A 26,100-nucleotide genomic window follows, 5' to 3' on the forward strand; every position below is an offset into this window, starting at 1 on the left:
ACTGCTGCAGTGAGCGATGACCTCCTAAAAATCCATTTATTTTCTTTAAAAAACCAATGAAACAATGCTTAAATGAGAAATAATGATACAGTGATGAAGATATATACAACAGCATCGATATCAAACAACCAAATAAATAAATACTTGTAAAGAAGTTTGACTTGTAGTGGCCAACGTGAACGTGAAGGCATTGACAGTCAACTCTGCAGCTTATCGCTTTGATATTCTCAGTGTGGAGGAACGAACGTTTACATTTAAACTCACGACCGAGACGTAAAAGAACAGTGCAGGAAATGAGGACGCTGAGGTTCTGGTTCTGGTTCAGGTGGGGATCCAAACCAGTGTCCCTCTGTTGGTGTCAGCCTGGAGTGATTGGCAGCTGGAACAAGAAGAAGGATAAAGCAGTTTCATACTTAGTTCACCTGTTTGAGCTGAGCCTGATCCTCTGTGTTCTGTGTGTCTTACCCTCCTGGAGCAGAGGGAGCCGGGCCGTCCGCTCAGACAGGCGCAGACGTTGGGGCGGATACAGCGACTACCGTACAGGCACTTCTGTTCACACACCGCTGAGGGACAACGGCCACAAATCAGTCAGATTTACACCCTTATCAATTTCAGTGGTCAGAATTTCCCCCGGGATCAATAAAAGAGTGTTTTGTTTGGTTTATCAAAAAGGTAGTTGACCGCTGGATGCCACCATTGATTGATCTCCTTTAACAGCAACCTTTTCAGTCTTTGGAGTGTGTGTGTGTGTGTGTGTGTGTGTGTATGTGTGTGGGGACTCACGGATCTGGCACAGGATGCCTTGCCACCCGGGAGCGCAGTGACACATGTTAGGACCCACACACTGGCCTCCGTTCAGGCATCTCTGCAGACAGCTGGCTGCGGGACACACACATCACACACGTGCGTTTGTGCCGATCCTCGTGTTAAAGATGAGGATCCACGATAAGAGCAGATGTGAGACTGTGTGACTTACGCTTGTCGCACCTCCTCCCGCGCCAACCTGACGGGCAGTCGCAAACATCTGGACCGACACACCTCCCGCCGTTCATACACACGGGCTCACACACACCTGGAGAGAGAGAGAGAGACAGAGAACAGCAACAGCAACACACACCTGTTAAATGGGATTCAATGGGTTTGAGGAAGGTAAATCTGTGATGATGTGAGTGAGGAAGAAGAGGAAGACATGAAGGAACCCTCACTCTTCTCACAGCGCCTCCCTGTGTATCCCTGCAGGCAGGAGCAGACGTTGTTCCTCATACACAGGCCGGCGTTCTTACAGGGAGGAGTGCACACAGCTGGGGGAGGAAGAGGAGGACAAGACTGGGATGAAATCGATGATTCTTGATGAATAACAGCTGGATTGTGTGGCAGGCTCAGAAGAAGAGTTTACCGTTCTGACACTGAGCGCCGTAGAAGCCGTGAGGACACTCGCACGTATTTGGCCGAACACACACACCTCCGTTCAGACAGACAGGGGAGCAGAGCGCTGGAGAGGGAGGAGAGCATCAGCAACGAGCCGTACACACACACACACACACACACACACACACACACACACACACGCACACGCACACACGCACACACACACACACACACACACACACACACACACACACACACCTGTCTTGCAGGAAGGTCCGGTCCACCCTTGAACACACCTACACTCATCAGGGGACACACACTGTCCTCCGTTGTGACAGTGACGACTACACACCACTGAAAACAAAATAAATACACAACAAATTATGAAAAATAATAATTGTAGTAATTAAGAATATTATGATTAAATTGATTTATATAACTAATAAAATAAAATAAAAACGAAAAAGATATTGTTCAGAAAAAAAGTGTGTGTCTACGAAAAAAAAAAAAAAATGAAAATAATAAAAAATGAAAAATAAAAAAATGTTATCAGATGGTTCAACCTAGAAACATCTAACTTAGCCCTGCTGACTGCTCAGACTCAGCTTTTGTCTTTCTCCCATATCTTGTCATTAATAAACCTGTTGTGTGTTCAGAGGGCAGAACTCACTGGTTTCACATCGAGGCCCAACAAAGCCGTACGGACACGAGCAGGTCTGCAGGCCCACGCAGGTTCCTCCGTTCTCACAGGGCGACCTGCACAGAGCTACAACATGCAGGGCGGTGAGACACGTTGTTCTGTTAGACTGTGAAGCCTCGATTTAACCCTTTATTATTAGACCAGGGACCGGTCTAATAATAAAGGGTTAACTGGGAAACTGGCAGCTGCTTTTACCTTCCTGACAGGTTTCTCCATGGAACCCTTTGGGACACTGACACACATCCGGAGCAACACACTCGCCTCCGTTCCTACACGCCGGCTCACACACAGCTGATTAAAGCGTAGAGAAACAAAGAGAAATTAACAAAACAACGCTAAATAAGTGAATACTACAAGTAAAACACAAGCATTGTTTTGTTTACCTGTCATACAGTCCCCTCCGGTGTAACCTGGCTTACAGCGACACGTGTTAGGTGCGGCACAGTGCATGTTCCTGCCACACGGATGCCTGCAGACAGCTACAAACACAGACAGGGGGCGCCATGGAGATGTAAATGAATGCGCTTGGTGTAAAATAAGACAAACGTGTTCCTTTGTGTGATTGAACAGGTTACATGCCTCGACACGCACGTCCATCTCCGGTGTATCCAGCAGGACATCTCCCACAGCTGAAGCCTCCGTCCACAGCTGCGTCGCACAGGACACCGGGGAAACACGGCCGGTCGGCACAGGACCTGGCAGGCCTGTCTGCTGTCGTGCCACTCCGCACTCCTGACTGAGCCTGAGTGGGCCTGTAGCCGTACGCCGCCCTGCCCTGCGTCGTGAGGGTCAAAGCTGGAATAACCTCTAAGAGATCCAGGCTCTCTGATCCAGGTTCCGCTTCGTCTCCGTCCGCTGAGAAGTCGGACTCGGACAGCGAGAGGGAAAGAGAGGTGAGGGCCGCCGTGAGTGGGACGGCCAGTTTCGGCGGAGTCCACGGTTTGGCCTGAGTGGTGGTCATGTGATTGAGCTGAGGCTGGGTGACCTGGCCAGGCTGAGGGACGGTTACTTTTGCTCCATCAGACTGCCGGGACAGAATCAGAAATGAAAGGACAAATTGTAAGGCGTTGGCGTTTGCTGTACATTTGACAACGGTCACGCCTCTAGGAATACTGGGAGGAAACTGTCCAGCGTTCTGGTGTAGCTCACCTTAGTTGTGGTCACATGGGGGGCGGTGACCTGTCTGTGTGTCGTGATGCTGGCTCTGGCATGCGTCCTGTCATCTGTCCAGGGTTTGGTGATGTGTGAGTTGGTGGTGAGATGGACGCCACCGCCGCCGCCTGGTGTTCTGGGAAAGTTTCTGGAAGCGATGGTGACGGCTTCTCTCCTTCCTGTCCCGCCTCCTCGTCCTGAAGCGGGGGTCCTCAGTGGCGTGTTGCCTCGGGTCGCTCTGGTTTCAGGCACAGAGAGCCGCTTGACGCCGTGTCTGACGGACAGCGTTTGCAGGTGGAGCTGAGGCACTTTGACGTTGCCGCTCTGCGGGGATCGGCCGGTCTTACCGAGCGTCTGCTGCTGAGGAAGGTGACTGGATGCTGAGGGAAGACAGGAAGTGATGCGGGTGATGTGAGAACTAAAGGACTCCAATAAAGACATTTTCTCACCATCAGTCATCATGATGTCAGTGAACGCTCTGGTAAACAATCTATTCAATCTGTTCTTTGTAATCTGTGACTCCCAGGAGGCTCAGTGTGCATGACAGCGCAAAGACACATCAGACGATTCTCTCTAAACGCTGTGGCTCTGAGTCAGTAAGTGGTGATTATCATGTCAAAATCATTATGACAAATGATTTATTCTCTAAGAAGCGACATTCAATCAAACCGAGAAAAACACATAAAGCCTCAGGGAAACAACAACAACAACAACAACAAAGCCCACAGAGTCTCCACGTTGATTAAACAAACCGCCGTGCCTGCTTTGGCGCTCCTCATGCAGACGCGTCCGTTGCCGTACAGGCCGGGGGGGCAGCGGGCGCACACGTAGCCCACATGCGGCGGCCTCCGGTTGATGCACTGAACTCCGGGGAAGCAGGGCCTGCTGGCACACGTGGAAGAGACGTTCCTCGCGGCAGAGCCGAGAGGACCTGAGAGACACAAACACGAGGTCACGTCTCCTTGAACTGGAGAATTTGTTGAAATGAAATGAAATGAAACACCGTCGCTCATTAGTTCCTCAGCTGTTGTGTGTGTGAGTGTGGTTTTTAGTACCTTCAGTCGTGAGTGTTTTGGTGCAGTGTAAGGATTTGGATGGAGACAGGCAGGAAGAGGCCTTACCAGCAGCTGCTCTTCCATTCCCTGATGGCTGGGATGCAGAGGGAACCTTTGCTTTACCATCAGCTGCTGTTTCAGACTCTGCTGTGATTCCCTCTGTCTTATTCCCATGAGCTTTGGAGATAATTCCTTCCGTGTTCCTCAGAGTGCCAGTCTTAGTCCGCGATGAACCAGGTGTAACTCCTGGCACGCTGATGTCCGTTTCTACCTTAGTGACTGTTGGGCCTTGGCTAATTCCTGGAATGTTCTTCCAACTGCTGGCCTTAGTTTGCGACGGGTCTGGGTCAATTCTTGGAACTTTCCCGGCTCCCTCCTTCCCAGTCTGCAGGGAGCTCCCACTCCAGATCTTCGAGAGAGGATCCGTCCGTGTTTCGGGCGGCTGCAGCGGAACATCTGGGATCTCATGGACGGTTGAACGAAGAGCAGATGTGGTGCTGGGAGCCATGGTGACCGGTGGAGCAACTGCTGTAAGACCAAGAGAGAGGATCACAGGACACACAGACTGTTGTGAGGTAACTAGTTAGAATAATTGACTACTTGTCCTTAATTACAGGATTTGGGTCTTTCAGTCTTTTATTTCTTATTAATTCTTAATGCTCCTGTCTGCTGACTTTCACTGGAAGGCAGCTGACAGCTTCTTTGTAAGCTGGAGACACTCTGCGTTTATTCACCAGGTCTGTGGGCCTTTGAATGGACCCTGAGGGATCCCTGGGCTAAACACATTGGAAAGCAGCTACCATCAGCCATCTGGTTTCCATTGGACACAAGTAGCGTGTGCCCGTCGAGTGTTCCTGAGAGACTAGCAGCACGTTTGGCTTTTACGTTTAGCCGAAGCGCTCATCCACGGTGACTTACAATGACAGAGAGAGAGAGAGAGAGAGACTCATTTTCTGGGTCAACAGCGCTGCAAACACTCAATCAGGCAGAATGCAGCAGTCAAACACGCAGCGCAGGGAGAGAGAACAGCGGCGCATCGCATCCACGGAATGATTACATACGATATGTAAATGTTTGGGGAGAATGGTTATTGAAGTGATTCTTCCCTCCAGAGAGCTTCACAGAGCGGCTGCACTGTTTCAGAGCACAGCAGAGCCTGATAACCTCATGTTATGACTGGTAATGGGATCCAGATTTAGGGGTGGAGGTCATCACGTGTACGAGGCCTCTTATGTTGTTGAGTTCCATCCCAAAGCTTTTCAACATTAATTCACTCTGAAATGCAAACAAGTGAACGCGTCGATTGTTTAGAATCATGACGCCGACTTTTAAAAAGAAAATCGTCTTGAAATCCTGGAAAAACAACTGAATTTTCTGAGGTGAATTTTTCCGTTCTGTATGTTTTTGATCATTCCAGAAACATGTGAGAGGAACATGTTCTCATTTCATCCCCATGATGTCATGGTCAGAGGTTTGTTTTGGTCTCATCTGACTTGAGACCATTTGCCAAATTTGTGAGGAAACCCTTGTTAAAGTGACAGAGCTGAGCTTTGACACTGTCACTGTTCCTCACAGCTTACCTGCGCACGTGGTTCCATTTCCCAGCATGCCTTTGGGGCAGGGGCTGCAGCTGTAGGAGCCAAAGCTGTTGAAGCACCGGGCTCCTGGCAAGCACGGCGTCTTCTCACATTCATTAATATCTTCCAGACACGTCACACCTGGAAACAGCATGCAGGAGGAGGAACCGCAGTTTCATTCTGAGCATAAATCAGGACCTGATTGATGACGGCCTTATAAAAATATACATAAAGAATTCCAACTCCACAAACGCACCTCTCAGCCCAGCTGGACACTCGCATCTGAAGCCATCGGCTGTGTTGATACATTTGCCCGCTGTGCAGGGAGCCGACGCGCACCGGTCGATATCCTGGTCACACAGGTTGCCGCGGTTCCCCTCAGGACACACACACAGGTACTTCCCACTGCCGGCGGGGAAGTTAACATCTGTCACGCAAGTTCCTCCATTCCGGCAGCCGCACGGCACAACGTAAATCTGTTACAACAAAGATATGAGTCGATGTTTTGTCTTCAACTGTGATGCTTTAGTATCGGCTCAGCGCCCATAATGGTTTGAGCCTCTAATTCATAGCAGGGCTACTCAGGGTGTTAGTGCTTCTCAAAATTAGGTCCTACTGACTCCCGTCCCCGCCCTCCACCTTCTCTAGGTTTGATTTTAAGAGCAAGAACAAAGGGATTAACAGCCAATAACAGCCCTGATAACAGCCAGTAAATGTTCTGTCCAGGTGAGGCAGAAGCTATGCAGTGAGAAGAGTGAATATGTCTTAACCTTGTGTGCTAACTGCATAGTAACATCCTGTGTGGGACTATCTGGAATTAGACAAGGTACTGGTCACATTCTTCACATCCCTAAGCCCAACATCCTCCTCTCACCTCCACAGTGAAGCTGCTCTGTGCATTGCACTCATCAGACAGCGTGAAGTGGAAGGAGCGTCTCCTCCTCCCTCCTCCTCCCTCCTCCTCCTCCTCCTCCTCCGAGAGCGTCGGGACCCTCCAGATGAGGAGGCCAGCCGGAGAGAGGGTGGCCCCCTCTGGCCCCTCCTCCAGCTGGAAAAGGAGCTCCGAGCCCTCGGGGTCCAACGCCGTGAACTGGAAGACAAAGTTCTCGCCTGTGAACGTCTGCAGGTCCCCCTGGGGACGGTGGAAGGTCGGGGGCTCGTTCACTAAAGACAGAGGGAGAACAGAATCCTTTGATCAGCAAAACCTGAAAGAGGACCTGTATAACATAGTAATGATTTGTTTTCTCAAGATAATATTGTTGTCTTTCGTTCTCTTCATTACTAATTAGCTGTTTAGCTCAGTTAACCCCACGTTTTTAATTCAATTCTGCAAAGCAAACTACAACTGTGTTTGTTTGGAAGGTTGGCTCCCTGCAGGACGTCTCTGGAAGTGTTGCTGTAAACACACACGTGTCTGTATCTAGAGAAGGGTCTAGCTTTTCCCTCCCACGCAGACCACATGATCATGTAACACAGCAACTGACATCATCCCTTTCCCACAGTCCCTCAGTGGGAAATACAGCAGTAAATCCAGGATGCATGAGGAAACACCTGCTAGTGCTCATGTTTCACTATCATCTCTTCATTATGACGATTCTAGCTCTCTGTGTCTTTCCTTGGTCAAGATACAGGCCATGTTATAAAGGGAAAAGCCGGTCCACGGTTAGGCTGATGTTTTTGTAATGATTTAACCGAAATTTCATGTGTTCATCATCCCGATTCCACAGTCCTTCAATGGGAAATAAAGCGGAAATCCCAGGATGCACCTTCATGTTAAAGGAGCTATCATCTTGATGCAGAGTGAATCAGCCTGAGGAAAGAAGGATGATTGTCACCTTCACCCACACCCCCATCCACCTCTTTCAGGGCGCTTAGCCAACAGGTCAGGGCATGCTGGGAAATTATACCTCTGATCCTTTGATCTGCTAATGGAGACAAACAGGACCACAGTGGGAGAGGAGAGTCACTGCACCAACAAACCTCTGAATTCTCAGGATTAGTACGGGTGCTGAAAATCCTTGAAAGTGCTTTAAGTCAATGTGTGTGTGAAGGTTCTCAGTCATCGAGGTCATGTATCCAAGGAAAGTAAATCTTAGGCAACTGGAAAGGCTTTTTCAGTAGGGAAGAAACCTTTCTGATGAGAGGCGAAACCTATTCAAACCTTTGCCAGCAAGTCCAGTTGTGAATCTGCAATTTGTACCTGCAATTCTAGCTTTGCATATTTTTGCTCGGCTATGCTATGGACCATTCCGTACCTTGGTTCAGGGACCAGGTGAATCTGGAGGTGCCTGAGTCACAGAGGAGGCAAGGGCTTCCCGGATTGGAATCTCCTTCTGCAAAACACATCCCGTCTATGTTGCAAGTTCGCTCCTAGAGGAAAAGAGAGAGACGGAGAGAAGGGAGAGGAGAGGAGTGGAGAGATTGCATGAAAGGAGAAGTCCGGGATTATAGTTGAATGGTTTGTTTTCCAAAGTGCAGATCCAGTTTTCCGGAACAAGTCTCCCAGCAAATGTGGGTTTGTTTGTAAGGTTTGTTTGCATCTGTGTTGGTTTCGGAAATAGCTATTAAAATATTTTCATCAACTCTTCAACCTTCAACATGAACCTGTCCGGGTTGGTTGGTGAGTTACCTTTAACTTACAGAGTCCTGAGCGTGAGGCCTGGCAGACCTGACAAACGCCGTCGTAGATGGTCAGCACTTTGGCCTGGCTGTACTGGGAGCCGTCATTGGTCACCTGGGACAGGCAGGGGACGGGCTCATGAGGTAAACAACACACCCCAGCTGCTGCTCAACATGTTATATATTGCTCTGATGATTTGACTTGTTTACCTTTATTTCCCATCGTGCGTACGGTTTGTCATCCATCATGAAGTCTTCTGTATGGACCACTGTGTTGCTGAGGGACGGCACGGCACAGTCTAAGGCCTTGGAGCTGAGGAAGGACGCTTTAGTCCTCTGCTTCTCCCCAGGGACCCAAACGCCGTTCATGTACTGTGGAGGCAGGATGACAGAAAACACATGAAGGAGAAGGGCCTCTTCTGTTCATAGTCCGCATGACCTTTCACCTTGCAATGTTTTACCTTCAGTCTGGTGGCGTGACAGCTGAGGTCAGAGGAGTCGATGAAGCCGAGGCCGAAGACTCGAATGTTGCGGCAGTGGAAGGCGTGGATGTCACACAGTCCACCGTTCTCCAAGTCTGTGAGCTCAATGGGCTGGCCTATCAGAACAGAGATGACGTGTTATTTAGGAATCACAAACAACTGTCCTGATCCCGTTTGCGGGATTGAAGCCAATACAGACAGAATAACAGCGGGAACTCACTGATGGCCAGGCTGCAGTCGTAGAAGCTGTGGCTTGGATAACACTGGCAGCCCCATTCCATGCACTCGCCGTTTCCGTTACAGAAGTTTGGGCATCGCAGTGCCGTCACCACTTCCCCAGATGATCCCGAGGGGCCGGCCAGCTCCAGGGCTCTCTGCGTCCGGTTCTCCAGCAGCTTCCTCTCACACTCGTTCTCCAGGTAGGGCAGCAGCGCCTCGTCCCAGCCAAGGTCGTCTTTGAGCTGCAGGTCCAGGATACACAGATCCACCGCCTCGTCCAGGCGCCGTCCCAGCAGGTCCCGGCACACTGCACCGACAGTGGTGTTGACCAAGGCCATCTGGCACACCTCCAGGGCTTTGGCTGAGGTGAGGCCGCTCGGCGTGGGCCACTGGGGCCGAAACTCCCGTCTGGCTTCAGCGAGGTGATCCTCTGGGAAGAAGTAGGCGAAGCTCTCCATATCGACCTGACTGAGGCTCTGTGTGGTGAAGACAGGCTGGAATTCGTATGTCTGTCTCCTCGGCCTGTCAACAGGCAACAGAAGGTCTTCCCTGAACTCGCCGTCCATTTCATCATCACCTTCGCCGCGCTGAATGTTCTCCCTGTCAAAGCGAAGGTGTCGCCTCTCCAGAGGATGACTAGAGAAGGCAGACGTGTTCAGGATGCTCTCGTCTCGCTCTGGACTCTTGATATATTCCAGTGTCGTGTCCATGGAGGGGAACACAGAAGTGTAATCCACATTATTGTACGCCACACAGTCAGAGAGCGTGGAGGGATCGTATGTGACCCCCGTTCCTCTGCTGGCATGATGGGGAACGCTGTACGCTTTGCGGCAATGACAGAAAGGCCTTCTGGTGTCCTGCTTCCTCCCAGGAGGGGTCTTGTCAAATAAACTCTCACCAGGAGCTATCCTAACACACACAAACACACACAGCCACATACGTAAGGGTGGAACATCTGACAACAACAGCTGGGTCCAGACATGACAGATGATCTTCTTCAGAGAATACAGTATTGTGCTAAATGAACTTAATAACACCCTCAATCAGAGAAGAGGAGATCATTGGTTAACATGATCGCACAGCAGCGGTGTACATAGCAATTAATGATGTCACTGACTGACCTCCAGTCCTCTATGAAGCGATGCAGGTCATCAGCACTGTAGGCTTCACCGCCAGATCCATGAAGGTCGTTGTTGCCGTTGTGATCGAAGGTGCCACAGAGGCCTTGCGTGTTCCCGTAGTCGACGCTGGGCGCCCTGACTGACAGGCTCATCCCCCAATCCCCGACGTCGGCCCGAACAAAGGCCCCAGAGGGGAAGATCAACTAAGAGAGGAGACACACAGCGAGTAAATAATTAACCCTAGTGAACTCGTGTAGCAAAAGGACAGAAGAGGTGTGTCTAAAGTCGGTGTGGCAGTGCATGATGGGATACCTACGGTGACCTTTTTCCCCTGGTGGGACTCCAGCACTCTGACACGGCTCCCCTTCCTGCTGTCGTCCCCGCTCAGGTTCTTCAGGCTGAGCTGCGGCCTGGTTTCCTGTGGCCGACCGTTGCACATGTCAAACACGGCGACCTCGTTCCCCTCACGCACCGCCACGCCGCAGTTGCAGGCCACGGCGTAGTGTCGGCTGCCGCAGTCCCACTGGCGGGAGTGGACCTGAAAGTCCCTGGCCAGGCTTCGGTAAAGGACGAAGGTGCCGGTCTGGTGGTTGTCATAGCGCCTGCTCGGAATCGACACAATCGACACAAATTGTTAAAGATTATTATTGTTATTTACATATATTATTAATGGTTTAATGTGAGGGAGTAAAAAGGTAAACGACCTGCCGTCCAGAGTGATGACATGTGGGTCAGTCAGCGAGTAGCAGATGGAAGTGGGAACGTCCTGCACCGTGACCTGAGGGCAAAGGTCGGGGGAGAACAAAGGTTACTGTGGGGATGCCCTTTGACCCTGAGCTTTGATGTTTTCATTAAAGACAGATGTAACAGGACGCACGGAGACACGATGTCTGCGGAGACCCGAGTCATGTCTTACATAAGATAATAGGCGGTGTGGAGGTGAACTAATGAGCTCGTAAAGCTGCTCCTCAAACATCTTCATGTCAAACCGTCTTTGCCTTTGAGCTCTTCCATGACTTTGACTTCAGTGCTTCTATTGAGTTTTCACAACCTATTGAGTGTACGAAATCTATTTCATGTTGGGTCACTGACATTTTCCCTCCTTTCTCCGTGACACTATGATGACTGTAGGAGCAACATCATCATCTGTTGTGAGTCTCACTGGTGTTGTCTTACTGTCAGAGACGTTGGGACGTAGCTCCTCCAGAGTCGTGGCGCAGTCGGGCTGGGGAGAGCGGCGATCAGGCTCGGGCGGTTCCCATCGCGGGTGAAATCGGTGACGGCAGAGACGAAGAACGTTGCCTGGCCGCAGCCGCTGTTACTGCAGGAGGTCGGCTGGAGGTCCACCTGGCAGGCAGACAGCGCCACATTGGAGGCTTCCTGTCCGAGGCTGTCTGTGGATGTCAACACAGCGGTGGGTTAGTGTGAAAGGACAGCGCACAGCTGCCTGCACCACTGTAATAAGGTCTTCCTGTGCGGGCTTTGATGTGATGATGTACTGGGCAAGTCAGAGCACAGCAGCCCAACAATCAAAGAGGGCGAGTGTGTGTGTGTGTGTGTGTGAGAGGGGATTTTCTGTTGTTAACAGTGATGAAGAGGAAAGTTCAGGTTGCCAACTGGACCCTTCAATCATTTTTAATGACTTTGTGGGCTTAATCTTTGAGCCAGGACCTCACTCTGTGTCCAGATTACTGTTTAGGTTCACCTGCCAAGAGCTGGCAAACCACTTTCGGGTTTATTCAATAAATGAAGAAACACACACACACACACACACACACACACACACACACACACACGCACACACACACACACACACACACACACAGACAAAACAGGAGCAACAGGAGTATATTTGCCTCCAACCCTAATTGAGGAAATTCAAAACAAATTTCTAAACAACATGAGAAGCAGTCGTAAAGTCTGACCTGGGTCATGGACAGTCAGGGTCAGGGGGACTCCACACCTGCGGCCGTGGTCGAGGCCGTAGCAGGGGAGGGGCACGGTGCTGCGGAGGGTCACCTGGTGCTCCTGACTGTTCTCTGATATGTGGAGCCGCTCTGGAGAAAACTGCATGGCAGAAAACAGATTTCTTCATAAAACTGAACTATTATCTCAGATCAACAAGCTTCCACAGATTCACTTGAAAGAGTTAAACTGTTTATTCTGGAACCATATAAACAAATCTGTTGGTCAAACCCCCCGACCTCCCCCCCAGCTCCATCTTCTTCATCATCATCATCATGACACCTGATTTACCTTCAGTCCGGCGTAGAAACTCTCGCTCTCTCTGGGTGAGGATTTGCCGTGGCTGTCGTTGGCTCTGAACGTCGACACGCTGCAGGAGAACTGTGAGGACGAAGCCACACACACCACACACACACTGCTTACATTCATTTAGAGCACTTCAGAATGTTGTAGTGTTTGATGTTTACGTTTTGACACCATGAGGTTTGCTCCAGAAGACAAACGACTTGTTGTTCGTTAGGGTTAGACGCCACGCTTGTCACTTATGAAAACATTTCCCCCGTGCCGCCTGCAGCTCAGCACTCAGATCCCCCTCTGAGCCCAGAGCACTAACGTTTAACTCATGCTCGGGGATGAGAGAAAAAAGGAGGACGACCTTTGACCCAGCCCATCTGCAGAATCAACAGGCATTAAAGCGAGGGGGCGGGGGGGCACGAGACGAGCGGGCCCCCCTGAGCCAGCTCCCAGACTCGACTACCTAATATGGCAGCCATCGCACCCCAGCTGTGTGAGGGCAAACGCGGACGCTGACAGTGACATCGCCCCAGTCTCAAGCGGCTCCATGTTGAGAGCTTAATAAGTTAATATCTCCCGGGCAACAAACAGTATCTCCAGGAAATTAGCCTTTGTGCGCCGACTGGGCCAGGGCCAACACAGGTAAGAAACAAGGCCACGCCGGAAAGTGTCCCCAGTGTTTTTAAGACTTTTTGTATTTTATGAAGCTTTACTGTTCTGAATTCATTTAGAATTGCACAGAATAAAACTATAAATATGGTTTAAACAGGTTGATGTGTTGATGTATGTACGTGTATGCATGGAGTCGTTCCTTAATTCATCACAAATCGAGCCCGAAGCGCCCCGTGGTCAAACACACACAGGCCCCTGATGCTGATGCTTCCTCCTGCATGTGTAGCAGTGATGTTGGAAGGGTTTGGATGGCAGGGATTCAGATGGCGCCGGAGTGGGAAGCATGTGGCGGGAAGCTTGTCTTTAACCTGCAACTGATTTCACATCCCCACCCACTTATTGCGTTCGCGTAACAGGATATGATACACTTCTCTCTGCCTTGGCTCTGTGCAGGCTGAGCCCCGGCAGACAGAGGGCGGTGTGATCCACGGATTAAAGACGCCCAGCCGCTCCGGGGTCAAACCCTCCACATGTGCTCCCCTGAAAAGATGGGGAAAAAAAGTGGCGTGGTCTGGCAGGAATTACCGTCTCTCCCAGTCTGAAGTGAACGCCATCCATCTCCACCAGCGAGAAGGTCTTCAGCGTGGACTCCTGCCTGATCTCCGCCTTCATGCTGTGGCCGATGTGCCGGGCCCAAACCACCTGGTAGCCCAGCGGCTGAGTCCAAGGAGGCGGAGTGAACGAGCATCTCAGGTGGACGCTGTGGCCGATGAGCTCCGGGGTGATGATGGGCCGGGCCGGCAGGGACGGGAGGGCGGCTGGAAAGAGAAGGGGAGAGAGAGACAGAGAGAGAGAGAGAGAGAGAGAGAGAGAGGGAGAGAAGGTCGTGGTGCTCAGTTTAACTGGAACAATAAAAGTACAAAACCAAAGTTAATATGAAGCCTATACACACATGTTGTGCATTTGGCTGTTTCTGGATCCTCTTACCTTTGCATCGCCCGTTGACTTCCACCTCACCTGGCGGACAAATCCTCGGCCCGAAATCTGGAGCGACTGCCAAAAGAAATGAAAGATTTAGATACTCTGATCTTACTGCAGCCCACATCTTAGCTACATTACTGAACTACTATATCACAAAGGCTTTTCAAGAATGACTAAGTAAAGACAGCAGTGAGGACGTTTGGGTAAGCTAGCTGGCATTGGTAGCTTCTTAAGCAACAAGCTACTGGTGATTTAAAGGAGTTAATTTGTTGCCAAGCTACTCTCCTAATATGAAAGTAGTTAGGTACACTACAAGAAAAAGTAGCTTAATACATCGTAGCTAATTTTCATTGAATGTTTTATTCATTGTGAAGTGATGCATGCTGGGATACAGAGGGTAGTAGTTAGTTTATGACAAGTAGCATGACAAGCAGCTTAGTAGCTTTTGCCAATAAATAAAACAGTATTATTATTATTATTTTGAAAATAGCTGAAAAAGTACTTAAGTTAGTAGCTTCTCAATTGGTAGCAAACCATAACCCTGGCTTTGAGCAGGTGTAAACATTCACCTTTAGCGCAGTATCCCATGCACCCCTGGGTGGGCTGCAGGTAGTAGACCATGAACTCGCCACAGTTGCGCACGGTGATGGGGATCCGGAACAGGCAGCAGTCCTTGGCGACGCCCTGGAAGAACTGCCAGGTAGCGCAGGCGGAGAGCTGACGCACCTGGCCGGGCTGGGGGAGGGGCGTGTCCCTCAGAGACAGCCACACCGGGGCCTGGGTCCCACAGCGGTTCATCTACAACAGAGTACGGTCAATACGGGCAGCGAGTGGGGGGTTATTACGACCCTACACCTGGGCTAAAGGTGACGCATTTACAACCAACCAAGAGGAAATTAACTTTGCACATGTCTGCTAAATCCCCCTCAAAAAGGATGTATTACATGTGATGCTGACTGCCGGAATGAACTCAGTAGAACATGAAATATGCAGCCAGGGTGAAATGTTGTGTATTTCCCCTCTGGGCTCACGTGGTTGAAGGTTCAGGGGCTTTCTCTTAGCGAGCAGTAACAGTAAAGTAGTTCCAGAAGGAATATTTACCTCCACACAGGTGGTGGGCATCTCCGCAGGCTTGTTGTTGATCATGAAGCGGTACCAACCCGGCAGCAGCGAGTGGTCACAGATGAGGTCCTGGATGGCCCGGTTCTGGATGTCCGTGGAGTCGAAGTCCACGCTGCGATACGGGTTACGCAAGGTCTGATGGCCTCCTGGGTAACACTCGGGAGCTGAGGGAGGGCGAAGGACACAAGCTGAACTGAGAGCCTCACGGTTTCTTTTCCCTCTCTGGATGAATTGCGAGTTACAGCAACCCAGATTCATTCAGAGCAGATATAGTTTAATTCCCTTAAAAAGGTTAAATACTTAAAATAAGCAAAACTATAATTTCACTGGCATCTCTAGCCCTTTTTAATGATCCAATCCCGAATCATTTGATGCTCAACGACTCAAAATGATCTCTACAAGTGGCTCCTTCAGATGTCAGCGGGCCTAAAGGAGGTGTGCAGGGACCGCCGGAGGTTATCTAAATTGCTAAGAATAACAGACATTCCTGTGGGGCTCTCTCCTCTCCAAACTCGCCCCAGGAAAGGCTGGACGCTAAAGCCAGCGGCACATGACAAGAGAACGCGCCTCGCAGCTGGAAGCCAAAACGGTGGGAATTGTTTAATTGTTTTCCAGAAGAACACACACGCTAAAGCTCCACATCTGTGACGGGATCGGGGTCAAACGTCAACATCGTCAACGGAGGCCTGAACAACAGAACCAGGCGGTGGTTTCACTTCCTCACGTGTGCCCTTTCACGTGTTTGAGTTCACAGATTGTAAAGTCCTGTCTTGGGATAACAAAACACCGGGGGGGCATTGAAGGCATCTCAAAGCCTCAAAGCCTTGAATGGGACAGAGCGAAGTTACTGCCACTGATCCTAAACCTAAACAAGGGCTCACAGGCCGGGTGAGCCATGTTGACAGCCCCTTGAAAGCAAACGTGCCTGTGTTAACGTCGTCGCCTGTCTGCACACACACACACACACACACAGACAAACACACTCGCCTGACAAGAACCAGAGGTCGCAGGTTGTCCAAACATGTAGGTTTTCAGGAAAGGGGGGGGGGGGAGGGAGGGACAATCGGCGAGACTTCTCCTGCCATCTTAACGGTTTGTATTGGAGATGTAATGAGTTTACAGAGGCCGGGGGGGGGGGGCAGGGGGCTAATGAATGGGCCCCAGGGGGAGTGGGGGGGAGAGGGGGGGTCATAGCCCTCTCAGCAGCCCAGATGTGCATTCTCTGGGTCTTCTCAGTGAGAATGATGAAGTTGAGAGAGCGTGGCGTTAACACAACTGAGGCCCCAGCTCTTCCCCCCAGAGGGCCCTTTCACTCCAAACTCAGGTCAGAGGGGCTGGCAGGTTAGAGTTACGTCTCAGGTCCAGGCATCCAAAAGAACGCGTTTGGCCCGAAAATCATTTGTCAGATTGATGTACAGATGGAGGCACACAGGGGTCACGGGGGGGTCAAAGAGCTTGGAGGTGCTGGAGGAGGAATTTTGAAGACCCGGAGCCTCGTTTGGATTTGTTAACAGTCGAGCAAATAGTTCTTTATTGGTTGTAAATGCGTCGCCTGTGTCCGCCCTTCCGTTTTTACGACGACCTGCCTTTAAAACGTCGCTGGTGGGCAAATGTCAAAAAGGACAAAGACGACTGTTTGTAGACACCCACGTCCCATTCCAAACTGAGCTGGGTGCCTTAGAGCAGAGGAGGCTTTTGCTTGAGGACCAAAAGTGGGACATCTCCACAGAGTGTCATTTGAAATATAGATTCATTACATCTTGTCCCGACAGGAAGTCAAATGTGAGGAGAACAACCGATTTGAAGTGTTTACTCACTTTAAATGGTAAATCTGCGCTATTTCACGCGTTTTGCTTTTACAATCCCCCTTTCTTAACTTTTACGACCACACACACGTTACCGCAGCCATGGCAGAGAGAGAGAGAGAGAGAGGGAGAGAGGGAGAGAGAGGGGAGCATCATGGGTGAGAGGAAGTCCACCCGCTGACTTGAGGAAGAGGAGGTAAATACAGTAAAGCCATCACAGCTGTTTGATGCCTTTTACTGGATTACACTCTGCAACAAGTTTGTGATCCCATCTGGCGTAATGACGCATCACAGCTCTGCTCTCTCATCCTGTCTCAATTACAGCTGTGTGTTTACAGGCGAGGGCGGCCCACAAGTCTACACTCTGACTCCTTATTATATTCTCAGGGCGTTTATTTGACGTGTACTTCAGTCAATCGGGTGAATACACGAGTATGTCATCGACTGTACCAACAGTTACCCAGGAGTTGATCTCCTATAGAGCCTCCGGACCGTCCCTGATGAAGAAGAGCGACCGGAGGCGGTCGACTTCCACATTTTCTCTGGATTTGTTTGTGAAAATCCTCCTCGTTTAGTTGAACTATTTGCTTTTATTTCAGTTAATTGCCCGTTTCTTGTTTCCTCCTGTGAGGTGCACTGACTTGTTGCTCCTTGTTGTTTCCTCTTCTTCTTCAGCCCTGTGAAGGTTCATCTAATCTGTGGACCTGTTGAGTGATGGGCATGCAGCTGCAGGAGCCACCAGGTCACACTGCTCTGCGCCACCAGATGCTTTCAAAGGGATTCGTTGTAATATGGCTCTTAATTGTCCGTTATTCCGTCATTTAGGTTTGTTCCTTGCAGGTAAGTTACTCAGATAGTTTAACGAAGTCAAAGCAACAACACAGCAACACATGAATACTTCTTTGCAGTAACTGCGTTGCATTGAAAGTCAATATGCCAACAAATCACCGTTCAGGTTCGTCTGATGTTCGGATCCACTCACCTTGCTGCGTGAACGCTCCGAACGGCACGACGACGCACAGCAGCGCGACGCGCAAGTATCCGGACACGGAGAGACGCGCAAAGCCAAACGCGCAACGATCCATGACTGCGGCTGCTGCGGCTCAGTCGTTGGGTTCCATCGGCAGCCGATGCTGGAGGAAACGGTGCGAAAGTGGCGCAGGTCAAGACGGAGAGCGGAGAGGCTTCGGGTTTGAAGGGAGGAGGAGGAGGAGGGGGGAGGAGGGAGGAGGAGGAGGCGACGAAACACACAGATGAAGTCAGATCATGTGCACCAAACAAACAGAATGAAAGGACATGGAGGTGCTGAGGTTTATGTGCTCATCTTGCAGTATCTCCTTACGAATTTAACTCCATGTGAGCGTAGATACTGTGTGTGTGTGTGTGGCAGTGTAGACAGCTTGGTTGTGTATACACTCAGTGTGCATGTGTAGAGGAAGTGTAGTGCATCACTCCAGTGTAACAGGAGGATCAAATGATGCACGTGAAATTGATTATTATGAATCCAGGCCGTGACATGGACGTCTTCAGAGAACCTCCATGCTGCTCCTTTGAAGATCCAGCGTCAAACTATCTATCTAACTATCTGCAGACCTTTAACTCTTTTACTGCCTCATCTGGGGACCTGTTGAGTGACAGGAATGCAGCCTCGCAGGCCAGTAGGTCACTCTGCTTTGCACCATCTCATTAGAACTGCAAATGTCCTGAAATGTTCTGATTTCTTTACTAACAGCAGTGACACCAGGAAAGTAAACAGTATTTGAGTTGATTAGTGCCTTGTGTGACTGAGAACTGTTTGAGAGTGAAGTAAATGGACCCAGAGGTGCGTGAGACAAACACACACACAAACACACACATACCTGTTCCACTAAATAAAGGACTTGAGACGTCCCACAGCTGTTTGTCCCTCACCTTCTCATCCAGCCTGTGAGAAAGTCCCACACGTCCAGTTCACCCTGAAAGCAGGAAAGGAAGACTGTGATTATTGATCATTACAAGGTTCAGTCAGTCCCTGTGATTGTGTAATGATTCAGCAGCAACAACAGTGAATTCTGATCTGTCTGAGCGGTTGGATGTATGTTTTTCTTTCTCCCTGCTCCTACAGTAGAACCTCAATTTGTCCTGCACGTCTCTGTGTCTGCCCAATGACATCATGCAAACGCCACTCTGGAGTCCCCAAAAGCTCCCTGGTTTAGCTGCTTTACGGGAGGGAAAACATTATTATCTGTGGCCTCCTTTGTTGTTTGTGCCATGAGAAATGACGAGGGGAGGGGAAGGGGGGGGGTGTTTCAGTGCTGAACACTTCCAGATGTCACACATCCCCGTTTTCTGTGAGAAAAACTATGTGGAACATGCGGCAGGCATGTCGGCGGCCACAGTGCCCTCCAGCATGTTGCCACCACATTGTTTCCGCACACAACAATCTGAATGAAACCTATACATCTCTGCAAACCAACGTACACAAACCTGCACCCATTCACAACATGGCACAACATGTGTGTGTGTGTTAGCAACAAATTCATGATGATTGTTTTGACAGAATCATTCAATCATCAACAGAGAGAAAGCAACATGATGTCACTGAGACATGGTTACTAAGCGTGTTTTGAAATGTTTTGAATGTTTTAAAGAAATGTTTTAAAGAAATGTTTTGTTTTCTTTAATGATCTGCAAGGAAAGACAGCAGGCAGGGTGTGTTTCTCTGGGGTTCAAAGTTCATCCTGGCTGACCTTAGTACCTTGTTGACTATTCATCAGGTCACCTAGTGGCCAAATACAGAAGAATACAGGACAGAGTGTGATCGCAAGAATCACATTCCCAAGTTATAACATCAATAAGAGCTGCGTTCCATTTTTTGGGCACATGTATGTAGAAAGATGTGAAATAACAATGAGAGTGGCAGGGGCCCAATAAAACTCCAATAAAGTCAAACAAGACAATAAAACAATCATAAACAATCTGTGATTTGTACTACAGAGGTCTCTCATGTGGTTCAGGCGCATCCTAGTACATTTGCAGTGCTTTGCTGCCACCTGGTGGAGCTACAAAGAATTGTCGATAGTGCTGGTATAATATATCATTAATGCTACATTAATGCTGTTGGAACATCACAAACCAGAGGGATCAATAAGTCCTAAACATGCGTGAATGGGGTCGATTTCAGTCATGGAGTGGATTTATAGCCCAGTCAATGATTAACCTGAGACCTTGGATTGAGGGGTCAGGGTTCACACAGAGGAAACACGCTGCAGAAGCGCTGGTCAACGCTCACCTGAACTGGAAGAAAAGCTCAACCGCGTGTGCGACGTGAAACGGGACTGCTGTGAATCCAGGTGAGTTTATGTCTGCTTGTTTCCTTTTATCCACCTGCTCACCTGCAACATCAACAAGTAACAACGCCTGACTTCTCTTCGATATGTCAAATGTGATCTTCTTTTAAAATTGTGGAATGGGAAACCAGGCAAATTTGGTACACATTTGGTTGATCTAGTCCTGAGTAACTGAGAGAACCAGATGAACCAGATGAAGAAGAGTGTGTTCTGTTGGTTTCACACCTAAGGATGTGTGGCTCTTGGATATTGGTTTTGCAGTCGAGCCGTGCACAGAGCTCCCACAGGCCCCCAGTGAACACTGTGAGCCAGGTTTTGTGGAAAACCTCTCCAGCAGAGTGGAAACTGTTATAAGCATCTCCATAGTAAAGCCTCAGGTGTTTGAATGGGGCGTCTAACAAGCTCATATAGGTGTGACGGTCAGGTGTCCACATACTTTTGCCGTTATAGTCTATTCAAAACACTTCTGTTAAATACTCAAAGCAGTGTTGACTTTACTTCAGTCACCATGCCATTGTTGAGTTTGTATATTGAAGCTAAGTTTGTAGTGAAGTTTGTTCTCTCTGCAGGTCAGAGCCCCTCCATCTTCACAGTGATGGAATCCTTCGCCGGCTTAACTCCCAGAGAGACTGTGGAGCGAATCTCAGCCACGCTGGGCTGCAGTCCCATGTCTGCTGAAGTGGCCAGGTTCCTTGACGAGCTCGACACGCTGCGACATCTCAGGAAGGAATTCCTGCTGCCTAAAATATCAGATCATTCTGTGGGTACGTTAAACTACAGCACATGAGCTACTGCTTAACTTAAACACACTTTCACAACCAATTTAATGGGTTATCGAGTCTTATAACTCCTATTTTCATTTACCAGAGACAATGCACAGACAGTGGACTGCAGAAGAAACCAACTTTTGTCATATAAAGTCAATAAATACACATTTCCAGCTTCCTGCAGAGTAGCACAACAAACAGCTAAAATGACCTGAAACTCCAGACGCGAGACGCTTTCCATTCTGAGTGTGTTGTCTCTTCTACAGCTGATCTCTCGCTCGTTGATGGCTCCAAGGATAGCATGTATCTCGTGGGAAACTCATTAGGACTTCAGCCTAAAATGGCCAGGAAATACATCGAAGAGGAACTGGACAAGTGGGCCAAGACGTACGTTCCTGGGGTATTATTCACTATTTTACCACAGAAATGCAACAGATATCATTGGCGTGACTGAAAGGACGTCTTTCACAGAGGCGTCTACGGTCACACGGAGGGAGATCGTCCGTGGGGGTGGGCCGAGAACAACATAGAGGGGCTCATGGCCAAAGTTGTTGGTATGTCACACGCCGGCTTGAGAACCTGAATGTATAGCAGCAGCAGAGAAACAGCATCTATGACCGAAGCTGTGACGGCCATTAGAAGTCATCAATGCACTCAGTTAATTAGTTACCAGGCCAAACAGTGATGCAAATGTCACACATTACGTCCCAAACTTGGATGGGGTTGTTAAACTTTGACCCCAGATCTGTTCAGTGGTGTCCAAAGTTCATATCAATGCAATTAATGTTCCAATGTTTACTTAACCTCTCAACCTCATTATCGTTATGACTTCTGGTATTCTTATACAAAATACTTCCACGACTTTGACACTTCACAAACAATTCATACATAGGAACACACACTTTTCTGTCCTCTTTCAGAATCTGTAATTAGTTAAACGGTATCCTGTGTAGTTTTTGTTCTTTCGGCCTTTAAGGGACAACTGGTGCTGACATTTCCTCATCAAACCCAATGTTCAATTTTCAGCTGAGAAAAATCTTTTATATCTTTTTCAACTGGCCGGTTCTTTGTTATTTTCTGGCAGTTTTGCACCGTAACACATCCGTACGATCAGGAAGTTCTCCTGCTTCTCACGGTTCAACCCGTGTTCAGATAGCAGTTACAGTTTTTGAGTGAGTGCCAGTTGTTCCACTTGTGGTTTTCAGGCATCTTCTGCCTTCACACTGATTCAGCTCTCTGCTCTCTTACTGGGCTGCACCGGTTGTTTATAAACAAACAGCAGCTTCAAATGATTTGAGCTTTAGCTGTCACTCAAACTGCTTGGAATGTCTTCATTCAATCAGGTACAGAAACCATCCAGACATTCAGGGACTTCTTCATTCTGCAGAACCTTTCAGCAATGGCAACCACAGCACAACATTACATTGTGTAGCCGTATAGATGTATAGATACAGACTCATACATGGTTCTATGATTACATACTGCTAAAGCCTGATGAGAGGGTGTGTGTGTGTGTGTGACAGGAGCCAAACGGGAGGAAGTGGCCCTGATGAACGGGCTGACGGTTAACTTACATCTTCTACTGGTGAGTGGAGCTCTGTGAGAGTTAGAACATAAACATCTTCACAGATCACACACACAGCCACACAGCACAATTCTCCATCAACTAAGATTTCAATCAGTAATTTAATGTCTTCATTCTGTAGCTTTCCTTTTACAAACCCACAGCGACGCGGCACAAAATCCTTCTGGAGGACAAAGCCTTTCCCTCAGACCATGTGGGTAAACCAACATACAAACACACACACACACACTTACTGCAGTGGTTGTGTACATGCTGGTTGCCTTACATGACTGAATCCCTTATTGATTGGCTCTCTCCTGCCCTCAGTATGCGGTCCAGTCTCAGATCCAGCTGCGAGGCTTCGACCCGGAGCAGAGCATGATCACCCTGTCGCCCAGACTGGTACGTCACACACGGGAGCAGAATGTGGCATGAATAGGAGAAGTGGTCGTCGTCTTTAAAGCAGTCGTACTAAACCATAACAATATCCATGTCATGTTCCAGTCCTCCTGTAGAGTCCTTAAGTAAATATGCTTTGTGTTCTTCTACATGTTTGTAGTCAGTAAACAAACAGTAGGAGTGTAAACAATGGAGTCTGACCTTTGAACTTCTGGTGCTTGTGCTTCAGGGGGAGGACACGCTGAGGACAGAGGACATCCTGGACATGCTGGAGAAGGAGGGGGACTCCATCGCCGTGGTGATGTTCAGCGGTGTGCAGTACTACACGGGCCAGCTGTTCGACATGGCCGCCATCGCTGAGGCCGGACACAAGAAGGTGGTGACATTGGGATAATTAATCAATCAGCCCTTCATATTGGAGAGGATGGAATACAACAAATGTTTCATATTCATCTACACGTGACGTAAACCATAACAAAGTATAACACATTGTCTAATATCCACTTTTTAAAGGGACAAGTAGACAAAAGCAGAACTGTACCTATACATTATGAACACGTATGTTGTGTTTGTGCCTCAGGGCTGCTATGTGGGTTTTGACTGCGCCCATGCGGTGGGAAACGCCGAACTGAAGTTACACGACTGGGGCGTCGACTTCGCCTGCTGGTGCTCCTACAAGGTAAGCAGGCCGGAGTGCGGGAAATCCCACTGCAAAGGTGTTTCTTGAATGCATCGATGGACCAGTTTTTGATTCTATGATGTCACACAAAGATTGTCTTGTCTCACAGTACCTGAATTCTGGTGCTGGTGGAATAGCCGGTGCCTTTATCCACGAGAAACATAAAGACTCCATCAAAGCAGCGTGAGTACACACACACACACACACACACAAATATCTGCATCATTTTATGACCCTTTAATGCATTTACATCACTTCTTCCCCTCTCATCACATCATAGAACTATAGTTTGAATATAATGTCCCTCTGTCTCCTCCAGGTTGTTGGGCTGGTGGGGACACAAATTGGACACTCGCTTCAAGATGACAAACGGTACAGGCAAAGTCCACTCACCTTGTGAATTGGCATATGCAGCATAATGTTATTAACCTCTGCAGTAAATCAGAGCCATAACGCTCCTGATTAAAACCACAGTTATGTAAAGCTACACAATGCTTCTATCTAGTGGTCAGATTGGGTAATACATCTACAAATCCTTCCTGTACCTTCAAATTTGTGTTCAACCTCCACACTTATTCCATTTCCTAACACTACACACTTGCTTTTAAAATTGTAAATCAGTTTCTATGCTGTTTATCATTTTCTCATGTAAAATCCAGAAAATCTGCCTTTTACTAATTAAAATCCACAGTTCCCTAACATATGAAGTGTCTTTCTTGTTGTTCTTCTTCTTGTGTCCTCTCAGAGTTGGACCTTCAGGGTGGAGTGAGCAGCTTCAGACTGTCAAACCAGCCCATCCTGCTGGTCTGCACCCTCCAGGCCAGCCTAGAGGTGCTGCATCACACGGCTTCATTCCCATATTTAGTTTCTTAGCTAGTGGGCACCTCAGAGGGCGCATACCTCTGCCAAGGCCAAGCTGACAGGTTAGCTTGCTCAGGTGGTTAACGTATCTCACCCATGTCCCAGGTATTCAACATGACCAGTATGCGTGAGCTGCGGCGGAAGTCCATCCTGCTGACGGGCTACCTGGAGCTCATGATCCGGCGCTTGTACACCAAAGACCCCAAGCAGCCAGACAAGCCGTACATCCACATCCTCACGCCCTCTGACCCCCAGCAGAGGGGCTGCCAGCTCTCCCTCATGTTCTCTGTCCCCATCCAAAATATCTTCCACGAGCTGGAGAAGAGAGGCGTCTTTGTGAGTGGCCTCAAACGCATCACGCTCCGCCTCATTTTGTCGGCGCTTGGTATCAGATTGTGATTGTGCTTTGTTCCTTCAGAGCGACATGAGGGAGCCCAACGTGCTGCGCATCGCTCCGGTGCCGCTCTACAACTCCTTCAGCGACGTCCACCGCTTCATCGAAACGCTGGGAGCGGCCCTGACCGCCACGGGCCAGAACCAACCAGCCAAGAAGAGGAGGAAGTAGATCACGCTATCACATGTTTGATGTAAAATAACAAACGGCTCTCATTTAGGGAAGGTATCACTTCTTTACACCTCACATTTGAAATAATAGCTCCCATAATCCCTTGCTGTCCTGATGCTTCCCGTCTCAGTCAGGCGTTCACAGCATGGGGGCTTCCAAATGACATGATTTGGAGGGGGGGGGGGGGGGGGGGGCGGCCTGTCCCCCTGCTGTACATTACACACTTCAGTTAGCCGACAGTCCTCCCTTTACCAATTAACACCTACTTTATTATAACGCAGATTTCTCCCTAATGTTCTTTCATGTGTTTATGCACTATTACCTTGACGGATGCCTATTCCACGATTAGACATAATTGGCATATCAATATGCAAAACCTAAATGGATTAACCTTCTTTTAAAACTAATGAGCACTCGGATGCCCAGCTGCGGAATGGACCAGAATTAGCATTTGTCATTTTTTGGGGGGTGATGTGAGAATAAATAATTGAGGAGAGGCTGGGTTTTGTCTTTCCTGAGGCTACTTAACCTTAAAATGACTGTACTGTAAAAAAAGAAAGAAAAGAATATGTAGATTTACTGTCTTAATGACGACTGTGGGCTCAGCAGATCACAAAGCCGTCAAGCGAAGCTCGACGAATCGGCAAGCTCGCTCACGTGTGTGTGTTTGGTTCCCCCGCTGAGCCCAAACGTCTGACTGTCAGGGTGCAAAGTCCTCAAGTTCCACGTAGGAATCTGGCGACCTCAGTCTCCTGTGGGTGAGAGACACTGACCAGGACCTAGAGGAAGGATGGAAAGATGAAAGAATTGATTGTTTACGGTTTTTATTTTTAAACAATAAAGACGCATCTTTGCTCCAATGAA

General features: G+C 48.9%; 2 protein-coding genes across 7 annotated transcripts; one reads left to right on the top strand and one right to left on the bottom strand.

The window, feature by feature from the left end:
- On the bottom strand, positions 1 to 23,109 carry LOC143004215 (von Willebrand factor D and EGF domain-containing protein). Of its 6 annotated transcripts, none has more exons than XM_076156281.1 (35): positions 23,019 to 23,109; positions 18,932 to 19,027; positions 18,055 to 18,256; positions 15,247 to 15,431; positions 14,715 to 14,943; positions 14,152 to 14,217; positions 13,750 to 13,982; positions 12,550 to 12,639; positions 12,219 to 12,360; positions 11,470 to 11,687; positions 10,998 to 11,071; positions 10,610 to 10,895; positions 10,294 to 10,496; positions 9,174 to 10,081; positions 8,933 to 9,069; positions 8,682 to 8,843; positions 8,482 to 8,586; positions 8,108 to 8,222; positions 6,727 to 7,016; positions 6,109 to 6,328; positions 5,856 to 5,993; positions 4,342 to 4,803; positions 3,981 to 4,151; positions 3,218 to 3,600; positions 2,648 to 3,092; positions 2,452 to 2,547; positions 2,264 to 2,359; positions 2,039 to 2,134; positions 1,627 to 1,722; positions 1,397 to 1,492; positions 1,206 to 1,301; positions 977 to 1,072; positions 784 to 879; positions 466 to 563; positions 1 to 379 (listed from the first exon to the last, which is right to left on the bottom strand). In XM_076156281.1, the coding sequence occupies exons 3-35, from the start codon at positions 18,155 to 18,157 to the stop codon at positions 359 to 361; spliced, it is 6,252 nt and encodes a 2,083-aa protein (XP_076012396.1). In that variant the 5' UTR covers positions 18,158 to 18,256; positions 18,932 to 19,027; positions 23,019 to 23,109; the 3' UTR covers positions 1 to 358. The 6 variants fall into 6 exon arrangements, with proteins under 6 accessions (XP_076012396.1, XP_076013125.1, XP_076013749.1 ...); XM_076157010.1 differs by having other exon boundaries at positions 18,984 to 19,027; positions 22,987 to 23,075; XM_076157634.1 differs by having other exon boundaries at positions 4,342 to 4,800; positions 22,987 to 23,075.
- kynu (kynureninase) lies at positions 20,302 to 26,100 on the top strand. Its single transcript, XM_076160095.1, has 14 exons — positions 20,302 to 20,404; positions 20,971 to 21,165; positions 21,435 to 21,555; positions 21,640 to 21,722; positions 22,692 to 22,753; positions 22,875 to 22,946; positions 23,060 to 23,134; positions 23,361 to 23,507; positions 23,712 to 23,810; positions 23,920 to 23,993; positions 24,130 to 24,182; positions 24,556 to 24,641; positions 24,777 to 25,007; positions 25,090 to 26,100. Exons 2-14 carry the CDS (start codon positions 20,997 to 20,999, stop codon positions 25,234 to 25,236), a joined length of 1,419 nt encoding a protein of 472 aa, XP_076016210.1. The 5' UTR covers positions 20,302 to 20,404; positions 20,971 to 20,996; the 3' UTR covers positions 25,237 to 26,100.

Source organism: Genypterus blacodes, unplaced genomic scaffold, assembly GCF_046128005.1.
Source record: "Genypterus blacodes isolate CSIRO-AG114 ecotype Tasmania unplaced genomic scaffold, CSIRO-AGI_Gbla_v1 ptg000001l_1, whole genome shotgun sequence".
NCBI classification, from domain to species: domain Eukaryota; kingdom Metazoa; phylum Chordata; class Actinopteri; order Ophidiiformes; family Ophidiidae; genus Genypterus; species Genypterus blacodes.